This window comes from Solea senegalensis, unplaced genomic scaffold (assembly GCF_019176455.1).
Source record: "Solea senegalensis isolate Sse05_10M unplaced genomic scaffold, IFAPA_SoseM_1 scf7180000013451, whole genome shotgun sequence".
NCBI classification, from domain to species: Eukaryota; Metazoa; Chordata; class Actinopteri; order Pleuronectiformes; family Soleidae; genus Solea; species Solea senegalensis.
Window position 1 is genome coordinate 126,701 of NW_025320826.1, and position 25,119 is coordinate 151,819.

The 25,119-nt window shown below is 39.1% G+C and overlaps 4 protein-coding genes across 7 annotated transcripts; 3 read left to right on the plus strand and 1 right to left on the minus strand.

Moving 5' to 3' along the window:
* The first annotated feature begins 31 nt into the window (after positions 1 to 31).
* LOC122760336 lies at positions 32 to 5,714 on the plus strand. 2 transcript variants are annotated; one of them, XM_044015447.1, is made up of 6 exons: positions 32 to 197; positions 3,920 to 4,065; positions 4,168 to 4,229; positions 4,331 to 4,447; positions 5,225 to 5,323; positions 5,452 to 5,714. In XM_044015447.1, exons 1-6 carry the CDS (start codon positions 78 to 80, stop codon positions 5,607 to 5,609), a joined length of 702 nt encoding a protein of 233 aa, XP_043871382.1. In that variant the 5' UTR covers positions 32 to 77; the 3' UTR covers positions 5,610 to 5,714. The 2 variants fall into 2 exon arrangements, with proteins under 2 accessions (XP_043871382.1, XP_043871381.1); XM_044015446.1 differs by lacking the exon at positions 32 to 197 and adding an exon at positions 3,091 to 3,308.
* Positions 5,715 to 6,946: 1,232 nt separating this feature from the next.
* Positions 6,947 to 14,379, plus strand: zgc:158803 (LUC7 domain-containing protein). 2 transcript variants are annotated; one of them, XM_044015440.1, is made up of 10 exons: positions 6,947 to 7,368; positions 7,933 to 8,027; positions 8,987 to 9,085; positions 9,773 to 9,883; positions 10,592 to 10,735; positions 10,845 to 11,021; positions 11,143 to 11,297; positions 11,382 to 11,411; positions 12,137 to 12,295; positions 13,352 to 14,379. In XM_044015440.1, the coding sequence occupies exons 1-10, from the start codon at positions 7,308 to 7,310 to the stop codon at positions 13,587 to 13,589; spliced, it is 1,269 nt and encodes a 422-aa protein (XP_043871375.1). In that variant the 5' UTR covers positions 6,947 to 7,307; the 3' UTR covers positions 13,590 to 14,379. The 2 variants fall into 2 exon arrangements, with proteins under 2 accessions (XP_043871375.1, XP_043871376.1); XM_044015441.1 differs by having other exon boundaries at positions 12,140 to 12,295.
* Positions 14,380 to 14,997: 618 nt separating this feature from the next.
* Positions 14,998 to 19,243, plus strand: pane1 (proliferation associated nuclear element). 2 transcript variants are annotated; one of them, XM_044015443.1, is made up of 6 exons: positions 14,998 to 15,113; positions 15,513 to 15,604; positions 16,856 to 16,954; positions 17,274 to 17,353; positions 17,495 to 17,586; positions 18,465 to 19,243. In XM_044015443.1, the coding sequence occupies exons 1-6, from the start codon at positions 15,057 to 15,059 to the stop codon at positions 18,612 to 18,614; spliced, it is 570 nt and encodes a 189-aa protein (XP_043871378.1). In that variant the 5' UTR covers positions 14,998 to 15,056; the 3' UTR covers positions 18,615 to 19,243. The 2 variants fall into 2 exon arrangements, with proteins under 2 accessions (XP_043871378.1, XP_043871379.1); XM_044015444.1 differs by having other exon boundaries at positions 15,528 to 15,604.
* Positions 19,244 to 23,629: 4,386 nt separating this feature from the next.
* On the minus strand, positions 23,630 to 24,806 carry mb (myoglobin). Its single transcript, XM_044015445.1, has 4 exons — positions 24,745 to 24,806; positions 24,562 to 24,647; positions 24,199 to 24,418; positions 23,630 to 24,062 (listed from the first exon to the last, which is right to left on the minus strand). Exons 2-4 carry the CDS (start codon positions 24,642 to 24,644, stop codon positions 23,922 to 23,924), a joined length of 444 nt encoding a protein of 147 aa, XP_043871380.1. The 5' UTR covers positions 24,645 to 24,647; positions 24,745 to 24,806; the 3' UTR covers positions 23,630 to 23,921.
* Positions 24,807 to 25,119: the final 313 nt, after the last annotated feature.

Below are 25,119 nucleotides of genomic sequence, written 5' to 3' on the forward strand. Positions count from 1 at the left end.
ATTTATGACATTGTCTGCGTATGACATCAGTGACATACGCAGACAAACAGATTCAGGATTGTGGTGTGAGCAGAGCCATGATGGGGGTCATGTATGTTGCCGTGGCTGTGCTCAGTTTCCTCTCTGTGGGACAGTCGGCTCCTTTGACAGACTGTGAGAGTCTGATCCAGCCTGTTAAAATCCAGGACAGAGAGCAGGTGCAGACTCTCACACTCCACCTTTCTGCTTATTTATCAAAGGAATAGTTGAAGTTGCTTGGAGTGGGGTTGTTTGAGGTTGTGCTACATTATCAACGCTGACAACACCAAAGTCCAAAGAGAAAATCTGCAATTACAGGGACACGAGAACTGCTGGTCTACTGCTCCCTCACTTGGTAAGTTTGTGTCACTGAGATAAATCCTGACAAAGGATTTCAAAGACTGACTTCGCAAAATAACACATTTGACCATACTGATGGAGGCAACCGTGAAACTCCTTTGTTCTTTGAAGAGCCAAGATTTAAAAGAGCGGATTTTCTCTATGGACTTTGGTGCCCGGAAGTGAGCGGAAGTTTCCATGTCTCCAGCCAGAAAAGGTGGTCTGACTGAGTTTCATCTTTAGATATTGTATATTGTATATCTAACATTGATAATGTGTCAATACTTTACACAACCACACCTCAGGAAAAAAAGCAAAACAAAAGACTAAACTATTCCTTTAAATCCATGAATGTAAAATGTCACTTTATGCAAGTGAAATAGATGTTGTTTGTTTCAACTGCTGGGCAAATGGATCTTCATAGCAGAAAGCCAAACTGTCAAAATGTTTGGTGAGAAGTTAATGGAAAATATGTGGATAAAAATGACTGCTGCTAATGAGACTGATGCCATCAATCTTTATCACATGCTAAAGATGTAATCTTAATCCCATATTTAAGATTTGTATCATGATGTCTTGTACATTTTTTGGCAAACCATTTTCACTTTCTTTTGTCTTTCATTTTTAACTCTATATTGGTAAAAGACTTGGACAATGCTTCGCTGTCAGAACTAAAGGGACCTTGGAAAACAACACTATTTTCTTATGTGAGTAATACTGATGATCATGTGCCTGCACAAACAGAACTTTGTTCAGCAATTGTTTATTTTATTAACACATGTGCATGTGTGTGCACCCGGTCTCCCCAGTGCTACGTCTTTCTCGATCTGTTACATTTCTAAAATCTGATTGTGCCAACTGCCTCGTGCTTCACTCATACCTCAGCGATGGACTACAGACTCAAGGTCCTCTACACCTCCTCAGTAAGACTAAGAGCACAGACTGAACCTAAAACCTCACTTATGACAATTTCAGTAAAATAAAGTCCTAATGAATCAAGGTGTTTCGTCAACATGATGTAAAAATCCCATGAATCGAACAATGACATTAGGGCTGTCCAAATACAAACACAGAATGAATCTTTCTTGATATCACTAACTAGTAACTAACTTTAGTCTTTATTTTATATGTTTTTTTATCCTTTGAGGCCCTGTGATTTATGAAACACTATAATGCTATTTACATTGTGTCATAATCTAATAATATCATACAAAATGTCACACATTATGAGATTTACCCCAATATGTTTCTACGTCTATCTACTTTATAAACTTCAGGTGCAGTTTTCTAAATGTTCACATTTTATTTTTGGACAAATTTAATATACTGCTACTTTTACTTCAGTAAGGGATCCAAACACCAGGTCAATTTAGAGAGTTTTACTGGCAGGACGGGAACATACATTACTACCCACACGTTTGTTTGTATATATGTATAACTGCAAAGTATTTTGTTGCCTTAAAATAAGGCTTTTATCCGTACTTAAACTAAGGACCTTGCTTTAATCTTGCATCTCCCTCTTGAGCTGAAACTTACAGAGAAGAACGACATCCTTTGTAGAATGTGAAAACCAACATAGTTCTCGGGAAAGGAAGGGATGAGCGGAGAAGTCAATCTGCAGTCTCACCATTAGCTGTCACTAATGCTCAGGGCCCTTTAATTACAGAGATGTTTTTAGATGTTAACATGCAGACACTGACGTGAAGAAAAGTCAGTGGATCACCTAAATGATTACCATCTAGGCAACATAAACACCTATTCAAAAAACATCAATTTTTGCACCGTTTCACTGCTGTATATAACTTCTTTGCACATGATCTGTCCATCAGGCAAGAGAACTAATGTGTCCACTTCTGAGCTGCAAGAATTCAAGAAGCAGATTAAATGTCTGAATTTGCCACCACCTGTTACCCTGGTGACAGATACAGGTACTCTGAATAGTGATGGAGAAAAGCTTGTTTGTCATACTATACCCACCGAGTTTATGAGTGAGCTGAGTTTTTAAAATCATGAAATCTTCAGTCGCTTAATGTTTTTATCATGCATTTGTTTAATCAACTGCTCGTTCCCTTGGAAAAATGATTCTACATTTCTCTACATCACAGGGTTGTGCCCAGATGAGTCTTCCTTTCAGGAACCTGAGAACATCGATCTAACCACTTTTACTAAAAAACATGACGCTATAATCTCAAATCTGGAGAAGACGTTGGAGAACAATAAGAATCTACTAAGATTCATCAAAAAAGAAAGGTGAATATGATGCTCTTCATTTGTATTTTTCTATTATCTTTATTTTATACCAGTGTTTCCCAGAGTGAGGGCCTTGATGGCATCACAGTTGGGTGTCGGGCAGGGATATAAAAAGTATTCAATATATACTGTGTATATATATATATATATATATATATATATATATATATATATATATATATATATATATATATATATTTTCAGATTTGAATCACATTATATAGACACAACAACATAGGACATTTCAGTTATTTGTAAACACAAATTAGCCTTTGCAGCAAGAAGACCCGGGGTCGTCGGAGCAAAGGTCTTTCTGCATGGGGGTTTGCATGATTCTTACCTTTCCACCTTTAGTATGTTCTATGTATAACAAACACAAGCTGTAACTGGGTATTTGTTCCACCACTGACCTTTGCCACTCAAAATTGCAACATAAGTGTAAACAGCTGAGGACTCTGAGTGGGATGAGCCTCTAAAAGTAAATGTGCCCACTGGAGTCTGAACAAGACAACGGTCAGCTTTAAGTGTGATCAGTGACATACGCAGACAAACAGATTCAGGATCGTGGTGTGAGCAGAGCCATGATGGGGGTCATGTATGTTGCCGTGGCTGTGCTCAGTTTCCTCTCTGTGGGACAGTCGGCTCCTTTGACAGACTGTGAGAGTCTGATCCAGCCTGTTAAAATCCAGGACAGAGAGCAGGTGCAGACTCTCACACTCCACCTTTCTGCATATTTATCTGTTTCATCAAAGGAATAGTTGAAGTTGCTTGGAGTGGGGTTGTTTGAGGTTGTGCTACATTATCAACGCTGCTACACCAAAGTCCAAAGAGAAAATCTGCAATTACAGGGACACGAGAACTGCTGGTCTACCGCTCCCTCACTTGGTAAGTTTGTGTCACTGAGATAAATCCCGACAAAGGATTTCAAAGACTGAAACGTGAAAGACGCAAAACAACACAATTGATTGTTCTGTGAAGACCCATGATTTAAAAGAGTGGATTTTCTCTATGGACTTTGGTGCGGGGAAGTGAGCGGTTTACATGTTGCCAGCCAGAAAAGGTGGTCTGACTGAATTTATTCTTACGATATTGTCGACTTTAGCAGCCGTAGATTTCATTTGGTGAGCCATGTTGTTAGTGAGCGTAGCAAGAGTAAGAGCTCAGCGATGTAATATTATTGATAATGTGTCAATACTTCATACAACCACACTGCAAACAAAACCAAATCAAAATAAAACACTGAGGTTTTCATCGAAATCCATTAATGTAAAATGTCACTTTGCACTAGTGAGATAGATGTTATTTGTTTCAGCTGCTGGGCAAATGGATCTACATAGCAGAAAGCACAAACTTCGCTGGATCCAAACTGCTCAATAACATGCTTGTGGAAAATGTCTGGGCCAAAATCACTGCTGCCAATGAGAGTGATGCCATCCATCATTATCAATCACTAAAGATGTAATCTTAACCCTACATTTAAGATTTGTGTCATGATGTCTTGTTAAGGTTTTTGCCAAAACTATATTGAGCCATTGCCACTTAACTCTATATTTGTGAAAGGTTGGGCCAATGCTTCGCTGTCAGAACTAATCTGACCTTGGAAAACGACACTTTGTCCATGGGTGAGTAATACTGTACTGGTGATCATGTGCCTGCACAAACAGATCTTTGTCCACTTTGTTTATTTGCTAACACATGTGCACGTATGTGCATGTCTCCCCAGTGCAACCTTACCCTGCATCTGCTGAAGTGCTGAAATCTGGCTGTGCCGACTGCCTCGTTTTTCACATAAAATACAGCTTCATTTTTGGAAGGCAACATAGGGGTCTACAGCTCCTCAGTAAGACTAAACACACAGACTGATAAAACCTCACTTCCCATGAAAAAAAAAAAAATCCCATGAATGGAACAATGACATTAGTGTTGTCCTAATACAAACACAGATGTAACAGAACTAACTAGTAACAAGTTATGAAACTCTATAATGCAAATTACATTGTGTCATAATCTAATAATATCATACAAAATGTCACACATTATGAGATTTACCCCAATATGTTTGTACTTCTATCTACTTTTTAAACTTCTGGTGCAGTTTTCTAAATGTTCATATTTTAAATTTAATGTACTGCTACTTTTACAGTAAAGGATAGTAAAGGATCCAAACACTAGGTCAATTTAGAGAGTTTTATAGAGTTCCCCTGTTAGCAAAGATGGCAGACACTGTTTACATTCTGGGAATGAGTTCCCGTCCCCCTATGAGTGGGTCTAAAAAGTGTGGAATTAGCGTTGCAGTTTCAAACCTCGGACCAAGGCTGGGATCAAATAATGAAGATATTTCTCAACGCAGGGGAATCTGAGGTTGGGAAGCACAATTTTTCAAAAATACTGCTACCCCTATTCTAGTAATACAAAGCTAAATGCAAATCGGTGAAGTATTCCTTTAATTACAGAGATGTTTTTATATGTTACCATGCAGACACTGATGAGAAGAAAAGTCAGTGGATCACCTAAGTGATCACCCTCTAGGCAACATAAACGCTTAAGGTTGAATTGCATTGCATTTGCACTGTTTCACTGCTGTATATAACTTCTTTGCACATAATCTGTCCATCAGGCAAGAGAACTAATGTGTCCACTGCTGAGCTGCAAGAATTCAAGAAGCAGGTTGAATGTCTGAATTTGCCACCACCTGCTATCCTGGTGACAGATACAGGTACTTTGAGTATACCCACTGAGTTTATGAGTGAGCTGATCTTCATTGCTTAATGTTTTTAAACATGAATGTGACTGTTGAACTACCTGTACCCTTGGAAAAATAAATCAACGTTTCCTGCATCACAGAGTTGTGCCCAGATGAGTCTTCCTCTCAGGAAACTGAGACCGTGGATCTAACCAGTCACATGGAAAACATGGATCCTCAAGTCTCAAATCTGATGGAAACGATTCTGGGCATTGGGGATGCCCTGGAGAAATTTGCCAGTCTGTTCACCTCTGCATAACTGGATTAAAATTAAATTGACAACATGGACAATGTTATAACATGCTTACATAAGGACTGTGTCATGTCTGTGTGAAGACAATAAAGACACCTATCTATCTCTGGAGTATGGTCTGGCGTCTGTATATCCTATCTTATATACATATTAATTGTATTTAATAAAGAATAGTGGCTGGTCTTTTATCTTTTGTTTAAGCTCCTCGGTTGTTTAGAGTTGTAATAGCGTTCCAGAGGTATTTGCGCGCGCACCGCGGGGACGAGCACGTGCACGTAGGGGAAGTAGAAAGACGGAAGAAAAGGACGAGCAATAAACTTGCAAACTAAATGAATGGTTACAATGGTTACAGGGACTTTGCCACAACAGCACTGGCCACTTATTCCGGTGTCATTTAATCGGCTCAACTATTGTCCGGTAAATGTTCAGTCACAGAACTGCAGTCGAACCAGCCGGCAGCCGCCATTCGCATTTCCGCGGTGGTTGAACCAACCGCTCAAAATGTACTGTCCCCCTTTATTATGAGCATTATGACACGGCCCACAGCGAGCTGACCTACTTCCGGATTTCAAAATAAACCACGAAAACGAAGAATACACTCAACAGCCATTGTTGATAAGGTACGCGTGACACCCAGTAAAGTGTGGTCTTTTGTTACATTATTTGGTTCTTATTGCAGTTCTATCACCAATAACCAGTATTGCCATTCTCTGATCTCTGGCTTCAACAAGGTAGTCCAACCTTGATTTGGTTGTACATATACTGAGAACCCCAGTATATACCAGGTTTCTGAAATACTCACCAAGGTGGCACCAACAACCATGTCACATTCAAAGTCAATTAAATTCCATTTATTACTATTATTATTATTATCATCGTTATTATCATTATCACAATTCTTATTATTATTATTATTATCATCATCATCATCATCATCATCATCATTATTATTATTGTAAACTAAGACAGAACAACAGACAGGGTCATCATCACAGGTCAGCATAATTCAGTTTCATATATATTTAAATGAAAATACAATAAGAAGAACATGTTGGGTTACAAAGCAATATCAATTTATTCTGGATTACACCCAGAGTTCACCCGGTACTTCTTAGATCACATCACAATTTAAATTGTGGACAATAATAATAAACTGAAGATACTGTTGTTATTATATGTTGACATCACAAATAATATATATATATATTAAAGGTAATATTTATTTTGTGATATTGAATCGTGAGTTAATTTGTGATGATTAATGAACGTTGCTTTTATTGTGAAATCAGTTCTGACGTGTTTTTACCGTAACACTCCGTATAGACAAACAACACAAAACAATGACGGTGTTTTTCGTAGAGGAGGCAGGCTTTAATATTTGACTGCAGTGGTCTCCGGCAGTTTTCAAACAGACTTGCTCGACCGTCCTGGAGCCGTCCATCGTTTCTAAGTCACACCCAGCCGCTACTAAAGTGTTGTTAGAGCACAGAAACTATTTGACCTGCCACACATCCAGCTCGCTGCTTTCGCAGGACCCGCGGGTTTATTTCTCCTTGTGGGAAAAGTTGTCCGCGGTAGTGCTGCTAGTGGATCCGCGGCCGGGGCCTGCAGTTGACGAGGAGGTTGCATGTGTGTGAAGCCCACAGCTGGCTGGCGAGGAGTGGAGTGACCCACACACGGCATTTGGCAGCTGAACGCTCAAACATGTCGGCCCAGGCGCAAATGCGAGCCATGCTGGACCAGCTCATGGGGACAGGGAGAGACGGTGAGCTCGGCTGCCCGTGAGCACAGATAGAACTGGGGCAGGAGTTTGAGTTGTTGCTACTAGCGTTAGCCACAGCGAACTTAGCAGTCTGCCACACAGTGACAGGCAGGCATGCTTCATATGTAGCCGAGCTAGCTCGCATGAGGCTAGCCAGCCGGTTAGCTACCTGTTGTCTTAAAGTTGACTCGGCAAGTTTAGATGCGAGGAACAGCTACAAGCCTATCATGCTAACACGTTAGCATTAAACTTGGTCCTGGACTTAGTGGCGTAATTTCTCTTTACCAGATGATGTCATTTTTACCAGAGTTCTATCCTAGTAGCTAACTTTAAGCTTGATCGGTAAGGTCACGTAGGATAATGTGGTCCCATTACTTGTAATGTAGTGGTTTATGTATATCTTTTACAACATCTTGGTCTATTGTAGTAGAGGGTGCCACGATTCATCAAAGGTTTTACTGTATTTATTGTAATTTTGTTGGAATAAATGATATAAATACTAGTTTGTAATGATCATAGGTTCAGTAGCCACTGTCACAATTCACGGATCTGGTTTTGTTTTTGCAGGGGACACCATGCGGCAGAGAATTAAATTCTCAGATGAGAGGGTTTGTAAGAGTCATCTTTTGGATTCATGTCCTCATGACATCCTGTCAGGCACCGTGAGTATCTTAATTACATCTATGTCTTTACACACAGAAACGAGCACCATATATTATTCAATAAGGATGCCATGTCTTTTTGATTGTTGAGTGGTAGTAGGTGTGGGTCGATTTGGATATATACTGTTGTTCTTCCTTGTGCAATACAGTAATTGATACGCCAGGGCAAATACTGATATTTTTAAAAGTAAACCTGCCAGTTTCACTCATTGGGCGCTGCCCCTTCATGTTTCAAATTTACAGTGGAATAATGGAATGGCAGAGAAAGCTACATTAAAAGATGCCCCATCCTTATTCAATACATATATTTTATGCACTTGTGATTTATTATGTAAAATTGTAGGTCATAATGTTTATATATACACATGGCAGTCAAATTAGTTCACACAGTGTTTACACTTATCAGCTTCACTTTACATTACTCTCTCTGCAATTCTCAATTATAGTGTTTATGTCAAGACAGATAAAGGCAGCAGCAATGTTGTGCTAGTAAAGTGAGATACCAGCAAACATGACTGGAAAAAAGAAAAGAAGAAGAAAAAGAATTGCCCACACAAAGTTTTAAGAACTACTCAAAACATTTAAGAACTGTTTGAACATTCACTTTGTCAGGTCTGATAGTATTGCTTGACAGAACCTGTTTTTAGATGATGGGTGGATTGGGTGCAATTTAAAAATAATGTTGTATCGTTTCTGTTAACAAAGACTAAGGTGAAAAACAAACAAGATTCTTAAATAAGGTCATTATAAATCATGGGTTCCTGGAATGTGTCACTTCAAACAGTATTCTAAAGTCACTTGTGAAATAGTAATCATCAATAGATGATTCATCCATCACTGATAGATGTGTAACTGTCTAAAAACTCAATTTTTAACATCATTCATTTATCAGGACAACAGATCATAAGATGGATGAGAAAATGAAACCTAATACATTCATGTCTGTCTGATTTGTGCAGAGAATGGACCTGGGGGAGTGTATAAAAGTCCATGACCTGGCCCTCCGAGCAGACTACGAGATTGCCTCCAAGGAGCAGGAGTACTTTTTTGAACTTGATGTGAGTGCCTCAGAGTGCAGTCGCTCTTAGACTGTTTCTGATAATCACTTTGAAAGCTAGCCTTTCTCTCTGGTGTAAAGCTAAATTCTTAATGTTGGTGGATGTCCATCACAATCATACTTACGCCCTCCTAATGATTCATGTCACAATAGCTGACAATGGGGAATTGATGATATAAAGCGCATTACATCCGATTAATCTCTCTTGTGGAGTTTTTCCTGCATAAGTCAAATTTTGCATGTAAATTGTGAAGCTCTGTGTGCTAAACTTACAACAGTATTCAGCTATAAAATGAAAGTATATTTATGAACTAAAATTCCAGGCACACCTGTTTTTTTTGTGTTTTTGCTACTCATCAGGCTTATCAAAGTTTGGCAGTGCTGTTGTGAGTGACTGTATAAGAAGTTGAAGAATGATTGGGATGAGAATGAAAGGATGGTGTTGCTGTGTGTCTGAGGGAAACGGATATTAGAGCTGGACATCATAGCCATGACAATTTAAGAACCCGTTATAGTATTAAAGGGAATTTGTTTTTTTAGAAAGTTTTGCAAGGGAAAGAATAAAAATTAAGTATTCAAATTCAATTTTCTTTTGTGGTTAAAACATATTGTTTGACATAATAAACATTTTACAAGCAATACTTTTGTATTTTTCTCATAGTAAAATCCTTTTGATAATTTTTTTCAGGCTGCTGAACACCTTCAGTCCTTCATTGCTGACTGTGACCGCAGAACCGAGATGGCCAAGAAGCGACTCGCTGAAACACAGGATGAGATCAGTGCTGAAGTCGCTGCAAAGGTGAAAAACCTCACTGTTTTTTCAGTTTTTGCTTATCGTCCATATTAAGTAGAAATTCATACACACAGTATAAATATAATTGTGGACCATAATTCTTACAATATGTATACACATGGCTGTTGTTTTTCAGTATTTTAGGCATTAGCAAAACAAATATCCTCATACATGAAGTAGGAAAAATATTACTTGACGGGGTGTACTATGTGTAGTACAAAGTAAAGTTGGTCAGACCTACTGTGAACAGACTTGAGCCATGGGACAGTTGAATTTGGCTAGTTAAAACTTCAGTTCAATTGTTTATGGCCACTGGTCAGCGGATTCCTGACATTTCACATTTTTTTAGCACATTAATCTGTTAAATCTGTGACTGACATAATTCTTAACTGTTTGACAAGAAGGTTAATTTCTACAGTAAAGACTTTAGGTGGCGCTGAGAGCTCATGTACACTCATCCCGTGTGTGTGTCCTTCGTTACAACAGGACACTTTACACCAGCCTTCAGAAAACCCTGTGTGTTCAAACTTGACTAACCAAACACTTAAAATGCTGATTGACTCTGGATGACTCACTTAAGACAGACTCACTCTCCATCCGGCCACCATCAAGTCCACAAAAACACAACTCTGTGAAATGATCTATTTACATCTTAATACTCCGGTGTAATATTTTGAAAACTTATTTCTCAATGTTTGTCTCTGCCATGAAAAGGCCGAACGTGTCCATGAGTTGAATGAAGAGATTGGGAAGCTGCTGGCCCGGGCAGAGCAGCTCGGCGGTGAGGGGAACGTAGATGAAGCCCAGCAGGTGCTGGAAATGGTGGAGAAGACCCGGGCCTTAAAGAAAGAAGCGGAGGTCTGAAATTAAATTTTATTGTGTTAGAATATTGTGTTAGTCATGAAATAAAAATTTTAATTGTTACTTCTCCATTTGCGTCTTTACACTCACACCTTTGTTACTGCAGGACGTGTATAGAAACTCCATGCCAGCATCCAGCTTCCAACAACAAAAACTTCGGGTGTGTGAGGTGTGCTCTGCTTACTTGGGTCTACACGACAACGATCGACGCCTTGCTGACCACTTTGGGGGCAAACTGCACCTCGGCTTCATTGAAATCCGCGAGAAGCTTGAAAAGCTGAGGGTAAGGGTTGCCGTTCAGCTGTTACACAGCAGTTGTTACATTATTACAGACCGGTAAGCACTGTGACATATGTCCATTTGTCATAAATGTGTTATTTGTGTTTTGTTTTGTTTTTTTCCAGAAAGCAGTTCTAGAAAAACAAGAAAGAATGCGATTGAGAAGACGAGAGGAACGTGAGAAAGAATTTAATAGAGAGCGACAGTGGGAGATGGAGCGAGATCAGGACAGAGAGCGAGAGTGGGACAGAGATAGAGATAGGGAGAGGGAGCGTAGGAGGTAAGAACCTTTTTCATTCTCTCATAGTGTATATTGCTGTGTTCGTTGAAAACTTAAACTTTCTTATTTCTGTTTTTGTTGCAGGTCAAGGTCAAGAAGTGGAGACCGTTACAGGTATGTCTGCCATCTGTGTACAGATTTTTTTTATTATTGGTTAGTTGGGCTGGGCGACTTAAAAAACTAGACAATATTGTTATATTGATATTCATGTATATCATACTCTTAGAGCCACCGGCAGATCTACTCTCCCTGTGGTTCTTGATTATTTTAATCATCGATTGATCTGCTGATTTTTTACTTATTACTTGTTAGATCCACAAAAATCAGTTTTTCCCAAATCTTGAAACGGTGATGTTCTAAAATGTAAATTTTAGTGATTGCATTGTTATGTAGTGCAAAGAAACCAGAAAATACTCACATTTAAGAAGCTGAAGACTCAGAGAACTTGTTTGAATTATTACCATGACGTTTAATTTAGTAATTGAATAATAATCGATATATCGTTGCAGCCCTAGTGAGAACTATAACTCAAAAAGTTCTAAGTTAATAACAGATATTAAACAGAATTTATTAGAATGAAGGCAGATGGAATGTTTGAATGATTTCTTAACCAATCACCTATGATGATGTAAATTATGCTTTTGAGGGTATTGACAATGTGTGAAACCTTTGCACTTTCCCAATGCTTTCTCAACTTGATGAATAAAAACAAAATATATGATGTTAGCTTCTTAAATGGCAAATATTTCGTCACTGAGGAAGAATATGTATCACTTCCCCAGCTTTAAATTGTAATCTCCCGTTTCTTCCCCCACTGAAAATGTTTGTAATTATTTAAGTAGGGACGGAGGCAATTCGTCTTCCCATCACTCGAGACACCACCCTTCCTCCCGTTCCAGAGAAGAAGGTGGAGAACGGGATAGAGAGAGAGAGAGGAAACATCGACACAAGGACAGACACCGCTCACGCTCCCACTCTCACAGACACAAAAGGAAGAGGTGAGGTTTTTATCAGTGAAACCTGCACACAGTCACTCCAGAGCTGTTTGACCCGCTTTAAAACGGACCAGAGTTTGCCAGAGGTTTTTCCTTTTATAGTCTGTTTCCTTTGGGTAGGTGGGAAAGTTCATCTGAACTCTGGTGCGGACCAAACAAGCTTAAAACGTGGGTCTCGGTTCACTTACGGTGTCAAATGTAAACGGACTATCCAACGAATCAAAGAGACAGAGTGGGGATAGCTCGCTGCCTCACCTACTGCTTATACTAGGCAGCTACTTGTGAAAACAAAAACAAAGTGAAAGTAAAAACAGAAACCCCAATACTGCATCATTTTGATGTTGCTCCATTGTTTTTATGGTGAACAAGTCGGCTGAAGGGGGATGGATTTTCGATGAGCAGAATTATCTCCTACTCTTTATTATTAATCTTTATTTTTCATTTTATACAGCCCTAAACGAGCAGCTGTCGTATCTGCGTGACATTGTCCAGGTACTTTGTTCCACTTACAGAAATGCAGCGTGAAAGTGAAGCAATGCGTTCTACATATGAAAAGTCCCATTTTAGTCGGATTAGGACAATAATTTGGTTTTCTTAATGTTATGTAAACGCGTTAGTCTGCCTAAAATCCAGCTGGCCATAGTTGGACTAACATCCTGGACAGTGTGATTCATAGTCCGATTACTCCTGCATGCATATGCTTCGTCCAACTGCAGTCGGACTTGACATTCTGTGTATGCACCAAAATATTCTCCCCGGCCTTTTCTCTCTATTTTCCAGCCATTTTTTTATATTACAGATGTGAGTAAAATACTTATTCTAAGGCTATGAAAAATAAATGATGAACACACTTAAACAAACACACATATGGGTAGTATATTTAATTTCTACCTAATTGGTTAACAGAATGACCAGTCCTTAAATCTCACTCCTGGAATTCATTCCCACAGTCCTGTTGTTCACCTGTGACTCAGACTTTGGGCACTTTTCTCTAATGTCTAAGTCTTAAACTGTTTAAGCAGAAATTGTGGATTGTTTGTTTTTTTTCCCCCCCCACAGGTCTTCCAGAGATAGATCATCACACACTCAAGAGCGAGAGCACTCTGAGTCCCAAGAGCGATGCAGAGAGGGGGCAGGAGAGGGATTGCGTGATGACAAGGCGGAGTATGGAGACTGGGAAGACAGGGGGAGGTCCACCTTCCCAGACACGGCCAGGGGCAAGGAACGAGAACGCTCCCTGTCATTTGAGCGGGACCGACAGTCCAGCTCAGAAGAGAGAGAGTCTGGGGAGATATAAGCAGGAGGGGATGCCTCCGAAGTCTTTGATTTGCATATATTGTTCAGAAACAGGATCATATTGGTACGGCTGTGGGTGTGAGTGTGCGTATGTTTGTGGGTGTGGGATGGGATAAGCTTTGTGTATGTGCTCAAAATGAAAAATGTACATTAGAGCAGCAGTGACTAGTGGAAACTGAACAAGGAGACGAGGGAATAGCTTAATTGGTGGCAGTCAAAGAAAACATACCAACTTTTATAAATCTCTGAATTGTGAGACTTAAGTGTGCTTAAAACAGTACAGTCATATCTTTATGGCATATTGTCGATCTTGCTAAGATGACAGTGATGAGAGATGTGACAGAAATCGCACTTAAAAGTCTTTTTATTTTCTTCACATGAAGTGCTGTTATTTTTTTTTTACCATTAGTTAAATCTTTCATGTTTTTACTGTATTTTCTGTCCCGTTGGTTTCGGTCATTGTTGATTAATTTACACAGGACTGAAATGAGCTGTTACTGATGGAAGGCATTTATGATGTTTGTTATATTCACTGCCTTAAAGCCACAACAATCTCATTTGGTAAATTAGATTCACATCCTCGATAAGACATTGCAATTAGGCTGTTATTTCAAAATAAACTCCCTTCTTTTTCACATGTGAAGGCAAATGTACAATGTGAATATTTACATACTGACAGCCGAAGCTCCAGGGACTTGTCTTCTTCTTGTTGATAATACAACCTTCATTCACAGGAGGGATTTACTTTGCTGTGCCATCATAGTGAATAAAATGCTCTGCTATAATTCAAACAATGTTTTGTCCAGATTTCTGCTAATATTAACCTTCTGTTAATTCACAATAGTAGTAAAGTCTATGTAAATATGCATTTGGGAATCAACTTATTATCCAAAACTGTTATATTGGTCTCTTGTGATTGTGCTGGTGAATCTCCATTCTAGACTGAACATTGTAGCAAAATCATAGACTATTTGATTGCATCAGAATGTAGAAAGTGTAGAATACACTTAATTACAGTAATAAAATAGTAAAGATAAGTACATTTAGAAGTTATTTATTTTTGTCCAAATCAAACCCAAATTATGATGTATTGTAGGTTTGTGATTAGCTGCTTTGTGAATTATCTGTCCTACCAAACAGTCCTCATCTGCCACTGACCAAATGCATTTCAGTCTTAGAAAAGTAACCAATACCACTGTGTAATCAAAACCTTGTGTATGAAAAAGGTCACGCAAGTACGATTAAAAAGTGGAACTTGTTCTTAGACGTATTTAATTTGTTGAAAGTTGCACAAGAACTGAACCGCAAACAGGTGCGGTACACCTGGCTTCCTGTAGGTGGCAGCAGCTCACCGTCCGTCAATGAGAAGCAAACGCCGTGACGTCAGACGCACGTTCGTGAAAGAGGCGCGAGTCGGTGTTTGTCATTTTCTGTACGAACCGCGTTCGTTTGTTTTGGTAAAGTCAGGATGTCTTTACTGAAACCCTTCAGTAAACTACCTTGTTTAAACTCAGCCAACATCCTGGTGAGTGTCTGCTTCATTATCGTTTTACTGTGAAACACAACCGCTCTGTGAAAACATTGTCAGACCTGTTATGGTCGAGAAGACCGGCGAGTTTACTTTGAACTCCAGCGACTCGTTTCGCTAACTGTCGGAAGAAAACGCATAGCTGAGAACCTAGTAAAGTGAGCAACTCTTATTCTTTATCCTGCACACGTAGATAATTTTTGTACGTTGGAGAAATACATATACTCGCCCAAATACAGGACAATTCCAAAGACAGAATGCTAAGTAATCCACAGGGCAGGAGAATGTACATAAAGTTGTGGCGAGTGCAAACGCTCAGCACTCTCCAGACTGCTGTGTTTTGATTGATGTATGGTGTGCATAATTTAATGTTTTTTTTTTTGTGTTGTTTATCATGTTTTTCCCCCTGAGCTGGTGGAGAGTGACGAGGAGTTTCAGCAGAGTTTAGCAGACGCTCTGGTGGACGAGACGGACTTCACTGTCAATGTGTGAGTTTGTGTCCTGAGGTCAACTGTGTCAACCAGGAAAAATCCTCGTCCTTAAGCACAGCTAGAGACCATTTGTGACTGTTTTGTTTATGTATAAATGCCAGGGCTGGGACAGCAGGCTCTCATCATGATTCTGTAATTGTATCGCCATACTTAGACAATAATCTAAATTAAATGGGACAGTGGCACATAATGTACAAGAGAATATTTTCTTTGTTTTGTTTTTTTAATCAAGTGCCACATATAGCTGCATCTGCCAGTAATAAAATTAACTGAAAATAATGTGTTATTTAGCTTTGTTGCTCATTGTTTACTGAACTAGTACTCTAAGTAAATAAAATGCTGGGCTAAAATGTATACAGCCTCTGAAAACATGACACAGCATAAATGTCAAGTATCCCAATTCTGGAGGAGCAGACTATTTAAAAAAATAAAATAAAAAAGTCACTGTACATCTATTGTTGTTTTTCCTCCCCCCACCCCTAATATATACAGTACACGTCATGTTTTTTATGAATGACTAAAAAAACACAAAATTTCCCTCTGAAATTCAGAGCACAAGCACAATTTGGACAAAACAAAGCATTCAAGTAAAGTATGAATGCTATAAATGTACAGTATAAAATACTGATCATGTTTTCAGACAAACAGGACAGTTAATAAAGTGGCACCTAGTGTCATCTGCTGCTGTCGGTGCCCATCTGCTTCAAGGTTTGATGTTTTGTGCGTTCAGAGAGGGTCTTCTGTGTTAAATTGAGTGACTGTTGCCTCTCTATCATTTTATGACCTGTCTAACTATTCTCCCCGACCTCTGCCACTGGAAGTTTTCTGTTGTCGGACCATTCTCTGTAAACCCTAGAGATGGTTGTATGTGAGTTGGTAGGTGTACTTAATAAAGTGGCTGGATGTGTTTGTATGTGTGCATATATATTAATTTGAACCAAATGCAAATGCACCACTTTTACTTGGAAACAATTATTGTGATCATCAAAGCGTTGCTTAACAAATTATTTCCATCAGTAAGAATATGTTGCATACGTTTGGAAAATATAAAGAGAGGGCTTATCTTCATACCATTATTTTGTTCATTGTTTATCTGAGTTACAATAATTACCAGTTTCCAGCTGATGGAAAATGTTCAAGTCACAATTGCTATAGTTATAATAATTTAATAAATTGTCAATTGTCTGCTTGCTATAAATTGTTGACACTTTACAACCTGACAACACGCACATTTACTTTTCCAACCAGGAGACTGGCCAAGAGTCTGCCTCTGCCCGTGGAGAATGAGGAGAGTCGTCCAAGAATAGACCTGGTGGTATTCATAATAAATCTGACCTCAGAGCTCAGGTACCTCTGCTTCTGAAACATTTTAACCACATGGACACACCAGGTGAAATACCTGCTCTATGTCCAAGTTTTCCAGACCTGTTGCAGCTCTCGTTTTGTACCTCGCAAATTTCTTCTTCTTGTCTCTTAAACAACCAATATTTGTGTAAACTTGTTCCCTTCTTAGATTTAATTAATACATTCATGTTGCTGTCAACACAGATTTTAAACTTTAGGGTGATTTCTACAGCATGGTGTTTTTAGTGGTTTTACTCTCATGTATGAATAAAGTACTAAAGCATAATGTTCTGTGACATGTATTATTTTTGATTTGCCATAGTTTCCAGTCAACGGAAGCTTCCCTGAAATATTTGGACCCTGGATATTTCCTTGGAAAAGTCTGCTTCATGGCCACTAATGGTATGTTGTGAAAGGGATGAGCAAAATAATTAAATGTTGTTCAAGATCAATACTATTCCACAATTTTATACCATTTTACTTTAAATTGTTGGGGAAATGACCTTGTCTTAGTTCAGCCTCTCTCTCTCTCACTCTCTGTAGCTCGTAATGCTTCAGTCCCCACAGAGCGGCTGGACGCTGTCAGAAAGCTGGCTGCTTCACTGCACTGCCCGCTCCTGTTCGCTGAGGATCAGGTTTGTAACACATTTAGTCACAAACACAGAGGATGGTTTAAATTTAAGTTGTCATTTCAGGGACAACCATGTACAGCAGGGAAATGTGTGTTGAGGGTAGGCTCTAGATTTTTTACATTGTGCAGTGAGCGCGGGCTGTCTTAACAAGTCTTCACAAACATTGGGTTGAGTTTCCTCAAGATGGATTGTTTTGTTTTTTTTGTTTTGTTTTTTTACAAGGGCTGTAAACAGAAAACACAGGGAACATTTATATGGAATGTCAGTCAGTCAGTCATCATCTACCGCTTTATCCTCCACCAGAGGGTCGCGGGGGGTGCTGTGCCAATCTCAGCTACTACAGGCGATAGGCGGGTACACTCTGGACAGTTCGCCAGTCCATCGCAGGGCCACACACAGCTAGAGACAAACAACCATTCACTCGCACACTCACTCCTACGGTCAATTTAGAGTGTCCAATTCACCTAATCCCCACATTGCATGTTTTTGGACTGTGGGAGGAAGCCGGAGAGAACCCACGCACACACGGGCAGAACATGCAAACTCCATGCAGAAAGGCCCTTGTTCCAACCAGGGCTCGAACCCTGGCCTTCTCGCTGCAAGGCGAGAGTGCTAACCACTACCGTGTGGCCCCATTTATATGGAATGTACTGACGAAAATAAGTATTGACTAAATCATCCACAATGGTTTTCTGTAATCCAGTGTAATCATGAAACAGGTCTTAAGTTGCTTTCTGTGCGGTGTTAAAATACCCTAAAACCACAGAAGCATTTTTATTTCGATGTTGTAGCTCCGTGTTTGAAGTCAAAGGGATAATGTCTCTGCAGTGCATATTCTGTCTCATTTAAAGGCATCTTTGTGTCGTGTTCCTCCTCTCCAGACACCAGATGGTGTGGCCAATGCTACAGAGAGGTTGCTGACCATCTTGAAGGTGGCAGCCGGGCTCGTTCCCATGGCAACTCCTCTCTACCTGTCCAATCTGACTCGATGCACAGTGCCCCTGGATATCGACCAGCCGAGCTTTGATTAGTTTGTGTAACGGTTTATTTGAAGTGATCCGTCCCTGACTTGGTCACATGTACAGTTTATTTATTTTTGCAGTGGTTAAATGTCACTCTTCTGTTATTCATTGTATTTTATATATTTTTCTTCTTTGCACGTTCGCTGCTGCAACACATTGAACTAACATTGCTGCTTGTGCATATTGGCATAAAAGAAACATGAAGAAGACGGACAACATCTGGAGATGTCATTTCTAAGTAATAAAAATAACTGCTTTGATTTCCAGGTATTGTTTCCACTGATGCTTGCTCACGTGCATTTTGGGAGACTGTAATAGAACAAAGGCAGGCAAAATCTATATTGGCCGGTGGTTGCGTCTGTCATTTTACACACACTTCATCCTGAACAGTGGTCTTGATGACCGGAGTGCCTTGCTTTTTTAACGTACAAAAGAGGAAGTACTTATTGTGAGACGTGGCTCCTTTTTATATAGTTGCACAGGTGCCTAATTATTCGTACCTGGTGCTTTGGTCTTCATAACTGTCGTCGTATGATCTGTATTTGTCGCCGGCCCCTTGATTAGGCCTTACTTGTAAAAGAGATTTTAATCTTGGTGTGATATCTTTGTGTAATTGAGATTAAATGAAAACAAAATGATTTGTGTTATTGTTATTACTGTTATTATTGTTATTAATAACAATAATAAGAATAAGAATACGTTTTATTTAGAGGTGCCTTTCCTGACCCTCAAGATCACCTTATAGAAACAATTAATTATATTTAAAAAACAATGTATAAGAACACTTTTAACAATAAAACAACACAAATGCAGACATTGAAGTTTATTCCACTGTAGAAAATTGTATCACATAAATACAGACATAGTTCTCGTTAAAAACTCTATACATAATATAGGATTCACATACACAATACCCAGCTCAGTAAGGTCAATCATCTCTAAGAATGCAGTTTTTGTCTTTAGTGGTTAGAGAACTGGGGTATTGTATGAGGGAGGATTTTGAAATGTAGTGTTATGAGTAAACCCGAGGAAGCCACAGGCAAAATGTGTTATTACACTCATGAATAAATCAAAGTAAATTTAATGCACAAATTTAACTGCATTAAAGGGAGAGTGGTTTTTTTTTGTGTGTGTTTTGAGGAAGGTCCAATTTAAAAGAGGTATGCCAGAATATGCTGAGTGAGTTTAGTGGCAGCCCTTTGAAAGTGTAACCCAAACAGCTGCAAATGGCTGTTTGTTTGCATGCTAGTGTGCAGTTCAAATGTTATTGATTTTTTTTTTCTCCCCCTGTTTTTCTCTGTCCTTTCTTGCAGGGCTGCAACACATTTCCTCTGCTGTCTCAAAACAATGTGTAAATCATGTGCCACTTCTTCCGTCTCCCTCCCCAAACAGGCAGCGAGCTGAAGATTGTCTACTGAATGTACATTGATGATGCTTAAATATTGACCTACTTTAAAAAAAAAACAAAAAACAAAAAACAAACCCTGAACTTTGTTAAATTGTTAACTTTGTTAAATTGCTGGATAAACCACACAAAAAAAAACAATTTGACCCACAGTACGCCCAGTTTTCTGGGACTGGTGGTGGGGTTGGGGGGTGTGGGTGAATGGACAGAGGTTCTGTGCCTGATGTCACGTCAGCATGTGCGTGCACACAATACACACCAACACTATTAATAGGTTATCATTCTGGCTGTTATCCATCATACAAGTCAGACAAACTCTGTTTTGGCATCACATTAAACTGGAAGGACAGTAAAGGGTCATTTGGACGTATGAATGTCAGTGATAACACCATTATCTTTAGTTCGCCTTGTTTTTTCACTTGACAAGTCAGCCAAACAAAACACTTCCTTCTTGACACTTGCTGAAAACAAAGTACAGTGGTTTATTGTTTTACGACCTTTTTTTTTTTTTACTGTGAATGACAACATATGTGGCACTGACACATTTTGTTGTGGTTTATGCAGCTCCACTCCCTTTTGGCATACATATACATATATATATATATATAAAATAGTGTGGTATCTTTGAATTCTGTTTGTCCCAAGACTAACCTGGATTTTTTTTACCTGTATTATTTATTTCCTGATTTTTATTAGTAGTAGTAGTATTATTAGTATTGTTATTATACTGCTTTATGAATGAATGACTGAATATCTTTATTTCTGTTACATTCATATAAAAAGTAAACATAAAACAAGGTCATTTAACACAATTATGCAAATAACCGAATAAAGGAATAGGCCTATTTTTGCCTATCCTGTACAATACAAGAAAAACAAGAAAATCAGAAATGTAGAGGAAACAAATATAACTCTGCACTTACAATTATAGTACTAGACTGCCAATTTTCATTTTAAGCTGTAATTATTTTACATTTCAAACTTTTTTTTGAACCCCAAAAGAGTTTTACTCAGTTTAACTCATTGAGTTCCATAACTTTACCCCCAAAACATTCACACCTACAGGCAATCCGGAGTGTCCAGTTAACCTCTGCATGTTTTTGGACTGTAGGAGGAAACCGGAGTACCCACGTGTTCTTCCCCCGCACACACGGGGGATAAACATGCAAATCTAACCATTATGTTTCAGTATCAGCACAAAGCATGTGCGATGATTCTGGAGAAGCAGTAGTCTTAGCATGAAAGGTGATGCTGGAAGCTCTATTAAGTTAATATAACAATCACCTACATGAATAATAACATTGAATAAAACCCTTGGGTGTGTGTGTGTGTTTGTTTGTTCCAGTAATCTGTGAGAAATCAGGGTTTTTTTAACCTCTGAATTAAAAGTTTTATTAAAAATGTCCAAAGTGTGTCGTTATCTTCTAACATTCATTTTACGCACACTTCATCCTGAACAGTGGTCTTGATGACCGGAGTGCCTTGCTTCTTTAACGTACAAAAGAGGAAGTACTTATTGTGAGAAGTGGCTCCTTTTTATATAGTTGCACAGGTGCCTAATTATTCCTACCTGGTGCTTTGGTGTCTTCATAACTGTCATCGTATGATCTGTATTTGTCGCCGGCCCCATCTTGATTAGGCCTTACTTGTAAAAGAGATTTTAATCTTGGTGTGATACCTTTGTGTAATTGAGATTGCGATGATTGCGATGATTCTGGAGAAGCAGTAGTCTTAACAGGAATTGTAAGATTCTGAGCATGAAAGGTGATGCTGGAAGCTCTATTAAGTTAATATAACAATCACCTACATGAATAATAACATTGAATAAAACCCTTGGGTGTGTGTGTGTGTTTGTTTGTTCCAGTAATCTGTGAGAAATCAGGTTTTTTTAACCTCTGAATTAAAAGTTTTATTAAAAATGTCCAAAGTGTGTTGTTATCTTCAAGGCTTTCCACCTCCGCTCAGCCCCATGATAATTCCTCTTTAGGGTAAAATGGTATCAGTTTTCCATCACAGGAAAGCTTTGGGAAATGGGGCAATTTGGGTGTGTATGCAGATTTCAATACATTTTCATAAAACAGTATCCAGGACAGACGTCGATGACTCTAGCCCCCTGTGATGAGAGGTTTTTGTTTTCAGGGATAGTGTAACCTCACAGTGAATGGTGTCATATTACTTAGAAAGAGGAGAGGTGTGGTAGGTCTTTAGTATGTTCATGTGATTGAGAGGCGGGGCTCATTTGTGGAGGCTGGTGGGGGCTTGATAGTTTACAGGAAGTCGAGGAGGAAAGTTTTTTAATGTGGCTGATTTGACAGGGACTAGATACCATCTGCTGTCTCCTGTCACGTCCACATGGATCATGTGATAAAGAATGAGTCTGTACGTGCGAGTTGCTGTTGACATTGCTGCAGGTTGACGGGTTCAAGTGGAGTTCTCTGTGAATGTGCGCGCATCTGTTTGCAGTTGTTTGTTGGAGTGTTTGTGCATGAGGGGGTATGTGCGTGTGTGTGTGCGCGCGTGTGTATCCAAGCACTTAATGGTGGAGTGTTTTATTCTTGACCTGATTTCCCTCTTTGCCTGTCTGACTCAACAGTCTGGATCACGTTTCAGGTCTCAAAATATCATATCATATCAAATACAGTACATCCACGTCCATTTGTACTTGACTTTGTTTAGAAAACATGACCAACAATAACTTAATTTATTTAAAACTCAGCATAATTTATCTAAAACTCAATAGCATAGAGCAGGGGTGTCAAACTCATTTTAGTTTAGCGGCTACATACATGATCTCAAGTGGGCCAGACCAATCAAATAATAGTATAATAACCTATTAACAACAAGCACTTATTCCCTTTGTTTTACATTAAATTTAATGTCTTTTTACAAAACAACCTGAAATGTCCTGAGAAAAATAAGTGCAATTTCAACAATATTATGCCTAAGATAAGCATTTACAAAGGCACAAAACATTTTGCCACAGGTATCTGGAACTGAAAATGTAATATTTCACAAGATGACTAGATTCTAATCATACTGTGAAATTTTCACAAATTCATCATGGGGGCCAGAATGGACCCACTGGTTCTGGCCCACGGGCCGTACGTTTGTCACCCCTGGCATAGGGTATACTGTATGTAAGATTCCAGAGATGAATTAAGTATCAAAAATAAAATTAGCATGTACACATGTGAGGCTCTAAAGGTGAATTTGTTTTCTGGATCCTGAGTTTAATTAGAAGTTGTGAACTGGTTTGGCAGCAGCTTTTGTAGATCCATGGCTCTCAAACTGTGGCACGTGTACCACCAGTGGTATGTGAGCTTCCTCTGGGGGTACTTAGTATTATAGTAAAAATACAGAATTAGCTGTAACTATCTTAAATTAAAAATAAATGTGTTTGTTATCTCAGGTGTAACTGCAAGTGCAAGTCCCGGGTTGTTTGGGAAGACTTGCTTTGACGTGTTCAAAGAAATATGCAATATTTCTTTCCTGATAAAAACATGAGGGTAAATCAAGGTATTTACATGATGGCCCAGTGTCAAACATTGAACAGTTAACCCTAACTTACTGCAGAAGTGATTGGTTTAATACATGGAGAAAGTGAGCCAAGACAAATGTGAAGAGTTGAGCAACAAAGACTTTTATTGGTAATTTAAGATGATAACGCTTACAATACCATCAATACCATGAACAATGATTGTTGCAGAACAAAAGGGTATATTAGAATGTAATTGAGTAGCAAAGACACATACATTTGTGAAGCTGATTTAGCTGATAACATGTGGAATTATGATTCACTATGATTCTGTATTCACTGATTTATTCATGAAGAAAATCATCTAAAAAAAAGGATTTGTCTGTGGGGAAGTTTCTTGTGTTATCATTTGATCCCCTTGTTGACTTGTGAGACATTAACCCTTGACGCCAATTTTTTTGTAGTTTGCCTCCATGTCGCTGATAATGTTGGTCATAATCCTCCGCAGTGCTGCCTGTCCCTCTCCATTAAGTCCGGCCTTCTCCGCCATGATATTGACAATGATTTCTGTGATGTCCTGTAGAGAAAACAGAAGGTTCAAAATTGATTTAAAATCCGGTTGGAGGATGACAACATATGCATACAACAGATGGAAAATGATTCAATAAAATGCGGCATAAATTAAAACAGTCCTTTTTGCACACTAGCCTCACCTTAAAGTTTTGAATTGTGACCTTGTGAGTATTGGCATGGGTTTCAGCCATAGCAGCGATGATATCACCGTGGCTGCCTCTGGCATTCAGCAGTTCGCCAAGTTTCTTTAGCACAGTTGCACCGTGGGCAGAAACCAGCTTATTACTGGGCAGCTCACTATGAGGGACGGTGGCAAATTTGGTGAACTTAGCCTGGGTGGCTGGGTACTGTTCGAATAAACTGTAAAGACAAGGAAACGAGAGGCTTCACTACAGATCATACACCACCAGGGCTGTAGTGGCCACTGGGGACAAAGACATCATTGAAACACAGGAAACACTCCTTTTCAGGGAATGTAATCTTATTTTGTCCAAGCCACTGACCGGGTCAGAACCAGGTTCCCAACACCAGGGAAGTCCGCCTCCACTGCAGGCCAGCAACACAGAACCTTGTCAAAATCAGCCATTGTCTGAGAAGAGGAAGGAAGGGCAAGTAAAAATATTAGAGAACACTTATTTTCAATAATAGAACCAAAATCTGAAAAGGAACAAAAAAGCAAGGTCTACTTATCACATGGTGTTTATGTGGCTTGTATAAACAGTGCTATCCTATTTATCCTGTGGCCTGGCTTGATTTTGATGGCCAGTTGCCAAAAACCTCTAGTCAAGGGCAAAGAAGAAAGAAGTGATTGCATGTCCTCATTTGCCCTCACATAATCTGTAACACGGCCTCTGTAGGCTTCACCTCGTTGACGCGGAGAAATCTTTTAAACATGCAAACATTGGTTTGAAATTGATGAAATGGATTTTCTATGTGCTCAAAATTTTCTTTAATTTTACCACCAGGGTTTGTGCACCCTGAAAATATAATAATATACGTCTTATGATACTGAATTCCAATTAAATTCACTGTGTATAGTCCCCCCCATAAAATCAATCATT

Excerpts from the sequence above, each read along its gene's own strand:
- pane1 (XM_044015443.1), top strand. The coding sequence starts at position 15,057 with ATGTCTTTACTGAAACCCTTCAGTAAACTACCTTGTTTAAACTCAGCC. Across the intron at positions 16,955-17,273 it reads AATCTGACCTCAGAGCTCAG|TTTCCAGTCAACGGAAGCTT; the intron begins GTACCTCTGCTT and ends GATTTGCCATAG. Across the intron at positions 17,587-18,464 it reads TCCTGTTCGCTGAGGATCAG|ACACCAGATGGTGTGGCCAA; the intron begins GTTTGTAACACA and ends CCTCCTCTCCAG.
- zgc:158803 (XM_044015440.1), top strand. The coding sequence starts at position 7,308 with ATGTCGGCCCAGGCGCAAATGCGAGCCATGCTGGACCAGCTCATGGGG. Across the intron at positions 9,884-10,591 it reads GTGCTGAAGTCGCTGCAAAG|GCCGAACGTGTCCATGAGTT; the intron begins GTGAAAAACCTC and ends TGCCATGAAAAG. Across the intron at positions 10,736-10,844 it reads CCTTAAAGAAAGAAGCGGAG|GACGTGTATAGAAACTCCAT; the intron begins GTCTGAAATTAA and ends TTGTTACTGCAG.
- LOC122760336 (XM_044015447.1), top strand. The coding sequence starts at position 78 with ATGATGGGGGTCATGTATGTTGCCGTGGCTGTGCTCAGTTTCCTCTCT. Across the intron at positions 4,230-4,330 it reads AAACGACACTTTGTCCATGG|TGCAACCTTACCCTGCATCT; the intron begins GTGAGTAATACT and ends ATGTCTCCCCAG. Across the intron at positions 5,324-5,451 it reads TATCCTGGTGACAGATACAG|AGTTGTGCCCAGATGAGTCT; the intron begins GTACTTTGAGTA and ends CCTGCATCACAG.
- mb (XM_044015445.1), bottom strand. The coding sequence starts at position 24,644 with ATGGCTGATTTTGACAAGGTTCTGTGTTGCTGGCCTGCAGTGGAGGCG. Across the intron at positions 24,419-24,561 it reads GGGAACCTGGTTCTGACCCG|TTTATTCGAACAGTACCCAG; the intron begins GTCAGTGGCTTG and ends TTGTCTTTACAG. Across the intron at positions 24,063-24,198 it reads TCACAATTCAAAACTTTAAG|GACATCACAGAAATCATTGT; the intron begins GTGAGGCTAGTG and ends TTTTCTCTACAG.